The sequence below is a fragment of the Elgaria multicarinata genome, chromosome 6 (assembly GCF_023053635.1).
Source record: "Elgaria multicarinata webbii isolate HBS135686 ecotype San Diego chromosome 6, rElgMul1.1.pri, whole genome shotgun sequence".
Lineage (NCBI taxonomy): Eukaryota > Metazoa > Chordata > Lepidosauria > Squamata > Anguidae > Elgaria > Elgaria multicarinata.
The window spans coordinates 85,137,642-85,144,097 of NC_086176.1; the positions used below are offsets into that span (position 1 = coordinate 85,137,642).

The following is a 6,456-nucleotide window of genomic DNA, read 5'->3' on the forward strand; positions in this document are numbered from 1 at the left end:
ACAGTTGGTAGCAGGAGGGAGGGGGCTCTCAGCTGGAGCTGGACCCAGGATTACAGAGCTGGATTACAGTGGAGAGGTGCCTGGCTGCTGCTTCCTCCCTCACTGGTGGCCTCTCCAGGATAATTATTATTATTATTATTATTATTATTATTATTATTATTATTATTATTATTATTATTAAATTTATTTTAGAACATTTATATACCGCTTCCAATTTTAAAAATCCTGTAGTAGTTCACATATTCCAAAACAATACATGGTTGGATTTAGATCTACAGGTTTTAGATTTTCAGGTGAAATAGGCCTGGAAACTTTCTGCATTGCTATGCCTAGAGAAAGGGAAGAATCCCATATGGAAGGATGGCCCTTTCTACACCAGCCGTTTTTCCAGGGATCATCTCGGGATCATCCCTGTGTGTCCAAATGATGCATAGGGAATCCTGGGATCAGGGAGGGATGATCCCTCCATTTTCCTGGGATAACTGAGACCTCAGTTATCCTGTTTTACATGCAGTCCTGGGATGATCCTGAGAACCATGGGCAGTGTGGGCGCTCGTCCTGACTTCTTGCTTCTTTGCCGCGAGTAGCAGGGGTCATCAGAGGGAAGGAGCTGGGATGGGGGTCCAGGGCCCTCAGGGGTGGGGTGGGGAGCAAGGTCGGGCCTTTCCCCCCCCTTACCTTTTGATTTTCGCTGGAGCGCAAGTGCGAGGGCAGGGGTAGAAGCCATTATGACTTCCCCCCGCCCCCCTGCAATCATCTGAACACACCACTGCCTTTGTCTGCCAATTCAATCCTTGCTTACTAATCAAGAAGCATGAGAAGTAATCTTGAAAAATAAGAGGGAGGTGACTCGGATTCCTACACCCTGATTCATTTGTACAGATGCCATTTCTTGCCCTTTCTACATTCTGGATCTTTGTGCATTTGTAGTGCAGAGAGCTTAGATGAGCACTGAATGCACAACTGACCACTAAACAAGCCATATCTAAATAGGAACCAATTTCTCATTTTTCTGTTGATTCATTGTGACCATTATTATAAATTGAAGTTAACCAAGTTTCCCTAATAGCATTGAATCTTTTCTTAATTATAAAATTATAGTAGCTTTTGATAAGTCTAGATAAAGAGACAGCTTCCTCTCTTGCTCATGCTTAACTCATGGATTTCCTCCTAGATTACCAGATAAATGTGCAGGATGATTATTCATATTATGGTGCAATTGTAAAAGGTGTTACAATAGTGATTTCACAGCGGCTGTGAGCAGTGGTGCTGATGTACACCATAACTGAGTACCTGTTTTCCAGAATGAGGGTAGCGACTGTGAATGTACAACCAATCTCAAGAACTTTCCAGATAACCAGACGCTAATCAAGCGCATGATGATTAAATGTGCAGATGTTGCAAATCCATGTCGTCCTCTAGAACTGTGTATTGAATGGGCTGGGAGGATTTCAGAAGAATATTTTGCACAGGTATGGAATTATTATTATTATTATTAGAAACTGAATTATAAGGCATTTTATTTTCTCATACTAAAAGCTAATATGGGTTGGAAACTTTGAATAAATCCATTGAAATAATTGGGACATAAGTTAGTCATGACTAATAAAACCCATTTGATTCAATGGGTACAAATCTGGATCCCACCCTTAGTCAGTAAATGCCAAATTAGTCAAATTAAAATAAAAGGCATTTTTTTGTAATTATTTTACTGCTCCCTATACTGACCTGTGAGTTACTGAAAAGTATATCCTACTTGTATTTGTTTCTGACTGTGCCAGCAATTACAGTTTCATAATCCACTTACATTAAGCATTGAGGGTTTTTGCTATTTTTTTACCTTCTAAATTATTATGTGGATACGTAGATCATTGTCACCTGTCTGGCTATGTTCACAAATAATGCTAAGCCATGGTTTATGTTTTGCTTTCTACAGACTGATGAAGAAAAGAGACAGGGTCTCCCAGTTGTCATGCCAGTATTTGATCGAAACACCTGTAGTATCCCCAAGTCTCAGATATCCTTCATTGATTACTTCATAATGGACATGTTTGATGCTTGGGATGGTAAGAAGTTCCACTTTTCCTTTGCTGAGGAACAAATTATTTATTTCACCCAAACGAGAGCAGGGTATGCCAGTCCTAATCCATCTGATTAGGGATTATGCATTAAAGAATATCCCCCTTGTTACCCACTAGCTGTGCTAGTGTGAACACTGCTGTTCATGCAGGACAATTGAGAATCACTCATTCCTGGTTGTGTAATATTTACGGTGAATACAGATGAAAAAGAGCCTCCTCAAATGTCATTTATTATTATTAAATTATTATGATTATGATTGCATTTGTATACCGCCCCATAGCTGTAGGGATTACTGTGCCGTAAGGCAGCTGCGTAAAGGCTACAACATTGCTTAAGATCAGGGATGGGAAATGTGTGGACCCTCCCAATGTTTATTATTTTTGTATTTGATTTGATCATAGGAACTATGGATCAGAGCAAAGGAACTATGGATCACAGGAACTAAAAAAAATGGTGGGGAGGAGGCAAGGAAACTCATTTGCAGAACAGGGGGCAAACAGTCGATGGAGGACTTGGCATTCTGGAGCAACTGAGCATGTTGACTGACTATTGCAGGGGGAAGAAAACAGAATAGGGTTGGGATGGAATTAGTTGAAGAACTCAAGTCTTTCTGAATCATGATGTCAACTGACCTGATCTGCACTTTGCACACTAGAGTGAAGACTGGAATATAATTACCCATCAGATTTTGTGGTTCTTAGAATTTCATAATGCAGTTCTCAGGTTCTAAAATGTATTTTGAAATGAACATTTAAAGATAAAATACCCTTAGAAATGCATACTTTCAGACAGCATGTTTAGAAATGCATATTTTGTGAGAATACATTTAAGAATGCAGAAACAGGATGGAATGTGTTTATAAATGAACAAAACTGATATGGTCTGGAATAGACTGATCTGTCTATTCCTAAATAGTGTACCCTGGGAAAGGGCATGGCTGGCTGGCACCCGAAAACACGAGCACTCCCAATGCAACATTTTGTTACAGGGGACGCTTGTATTCTTCTAACATTAAAAACATTGACACTTTTAAAAATCTGCGTAGCTTTATTGCAGGCTATTTAATATATATTATTCTTTGTATAATACTAACAGAAAGTTGATCCTCCTAACACAAAGGCTGACTACTCAATATTAAGAAATATTTACTTGCATTGACACTTGTTTTTCACATTTATGCTTTTTCTTTCTTTCTTTCTTTCTTTCTTTCTTTCTTTCTTTCTTTCTTTCAGCATTTGCACATCTGCCTGCCCTGATGCAACACTTGGCAAATAACTACAAGCACTGGAAAACGTTAGATGAGTCAAAGTGTAGGAGCCTTCGGCTTCCTTCAGAGAACAATAATGGAAGCTGAAGGGAGAAAAAGGAATATCAAAGCCTACCACTCACACTGTGAACCATTTACTGGTATGGACCCAAGAGGGGCAGAATTTCCTTCACAATGAAGTTACCAACTGGGCAGTGAGGAGAGAAATACTGTTTCTCAATTTTAAATAGCTCTAAATTCTACAGCGCTTTGTTTTTATAAAGGTGATAATACGGAGACCAATAAACACTTTATAAAGCTATCCTCTTTTTTGTGGCACAACAGATCCTTTTAAAGATAGTTTTATAAAATTGTTATAATTTGTCAAATATATAATTGGTATAATTTTGTGTGCAGACCAAATTGATTATGTGAATCCCATATAAGCGGGCATCATGACATGAACTAATTTCTTTGGAATAACTATCAACAATTTTTGATAAAACTTGTCATTTTAGGGCAGCCTTGCTTACAGCAAGTATTGTTTATCTGATGCAACAAAACAAAAGAAGAGAAAGTAATTTGAGGGGGAAAGCAACAAATTCAACTGTGCTTTGTTGTGAAAAATTGACTGTTTTAATAGCAAACTTTGACTTCAATGTAACTTCAGTTCTGCCAGACAATACTGTGAGCTTTGTTATCTTTGATAGGTATACAATTTCTGTGATCCAAACCTGTCTGTGCATACTGCTTTCCTTCATAAGCAGGCTTCCCTGTGGACTTCGGTGCCAGGGGGCGGTTTGCGTGCAAAACTGGGATGCACTCACAGAGCTGGCTCCGTCATTAAAGCCTATGGTAAAGTGAGGACTCTGTGCACACTGTGGGTTCTACATAGACAAGGAGTCCTTGGATCTGTTTTGCTTGTTCAAGTATCATTTTGTAAAATTGTAAGTAGGAGATACTAAAGTTCACAAAGCTGAGCAAATCCATACTTTTCTCTGCCTTCAAATATTTGACAGTGAGCCATATTGTGAAAAACAACTGAAGTTGAAGGACAGGCATCCCATCCTAAAACATCTGTCTGCATCATGCTTTGTGATGTTGTACAGTTCCAAATTTACATCTACATGCTTAGAATGGGGATTGCTGGTATAGTAGATCTTAGGAGCAGAGTGTGATAGATATTTTATACACATGAGCCATAAGTAAAAGAAACCCTGTACGTGCACGCACGCACGCACACACACACACACACGAGCCATATTCAAAAAGGTCTCTAGAATCCACACCCATGCAGAAGCCTCCTATTCTCTTTCTAGGAGAAGGGACCTGGCTGCTCATGCATAGCATTTCTCTCATAAAGGATAGGGAAACCCCTGTGCCTTGGTGTCCTGGATTGCAGCCATAGCACTTACTCTTGAGACATTGACCTTAACATGAACAAGCCAGAAAAAATTAGGTGAAATACAGAGTCCTTGAACATTAAAACAACAGAAAACAGTGTTCAGGTTGTACTGCTATTTGAGGTAAGCTGCTTCAAGAACCCAATAGGGCTAGTTGAACAGGATACAATTTTTTTAAAAAAAATACAATATAGTCCTAAGAAGATTCATTTTAAGTCTGTTGAAGAAACAATGTAAAATTTCCATTAAAGTATGAAATTTATGTTTCAGCTGTCAAAGCACAAATATTTTTATATTCATTTTAATCACATTGGGGAGTTGTCCTGTGCAAGTCCCATCACAATGAATAGACGTTGTGCTCTTACATAATTGCCATTTTTTTCAATAGGGCCCATATTCCTAGCATATTGTGCTATTCTCCCCCGCCTCCTGCCCCACTGAGTACCATGATTTCTGGTTTTGAACCAGCAACATTCCTTAAATAAGCTCACTGGCTTAGACAATCATCAAATTATTGGCTATTAGTCACAAAATTAATTATTTCACTAATATTTAACACTCTGCATTAGAACAGGCTCTTCAAAGGCTGAAATGTATATAATTTAATGTGAAGTATTACACTGCCCATGAAAAAGGAAACTGCTTTGGCTCTATGTTTTGTGCTGAGTCCAGGAAGGTAAACCAGATAAAGTAAATACAGAGTATTACTACTGATGAAAAATGACAATGATTGTAGCTTACATAATGTGCCAACATTTTTCCAATGTTTTGTATCAAGTTATGTAAAATAATGTAAAACACTCATATAATTTCCATGCAGAGAAATGTATATAAGCTATATTTTTGTTAGAATTCTAATTGAACCCTAACTTCCGTTGCTATGTATTATAGTGCTACATTGTATAGTTTAAAGAATGGTGTGTTCAGTGAAGTATTCATCATATCCATTATGTATTACTATCAAGGCCTATATCTGATTAAATTTTAATTAATTTTTATTTATATAGCCTTAGCTCTAGTTTTATTTATATTGGGGTGGATCCAGCAGAAGTCTCCCATGAAAAGAAGGGCTCCTTCCATCCACAGGAGGCTTGTGATCTCACTATCAGGAGGAGGAAAGCCCCCCTCCCATTGCACTTTTCTATGGCACCCTTCCCCCCCCACCCCACCCCGGTTGGCTGTGGAGCTTTGGGGGACCACCTAAAACAGCAGCGGCACGGGAGGCTTCAGAGAGATGGGGGAAATCGGCAAAGTTTTTCTACTGGTGGGCGTGTTCTGAACAGAACTCAGCTCAGGGCCCGGGCCTGCTTGCAGAACAAAAGCTGGATCCAACCTTTATGCACATAGTGTTTTCTCTTCATGCATTTGTTCAATGTAGTTTTTCATTAGTCACAACATAAGCAGTGATGGATGCAAATATCACATTCAACAAAAGCCTTGGGGTTCAAGAATATTCTCTATTTGTAAGGTTGAATTAGCAAAGAAGCTCAGTTTGTTCCACTCCTCTCTTAGAGAGGCTTTGCACCTCTGTGTGCATGCCTCTATTGCCTGGATTTTTTTTAAAAAAAAATCACATCAATTGTCCCATGTAAGTGCAGACTGTCAAGAGTGAATGGAGAATAAGCTCTCTTCCATTCAGTCCCAAGAGATGCCAGATAAATTGGCTGTTTGTATATGGGAATAGCTTTTATGGGGCAAGGAGAACTCTTATCTTTACTTCACAAA

General features: G+C 38.8%; 1 protein-coding gene across 1 annotated transcript in view; it reads left to right on the forward strand.

Annotated features, from left to right (window-relative positions):
* Positions 1-4,668, forward strand: part of PDE8B (phosphodiesterase 8B) — a 63,054-nt gene extending 58,386 nt beyond the window's left edge. The window contains exons 20-22 of the mRNA XM_063127956.1: positions 1,305-1,472; positions 1,937-2,066; positions 3,315-4,668. Coding sequence (XP_062984026.1) covers positions 1,305-1,472; positions 1,937-2,066; positions 3,315-3,436 — 420 coding nt within the window. The 3' untranslated portion in view covers positions 3,437-4,668. The remainder of the gene's footprint in view (positions 1-1,304; positions 1,473-1,936; positions 2,067-3,314) is intronic.
* The last annotated feature ends 1,788 nt before the right edge of the window (positions 4,669-6,456 follow it).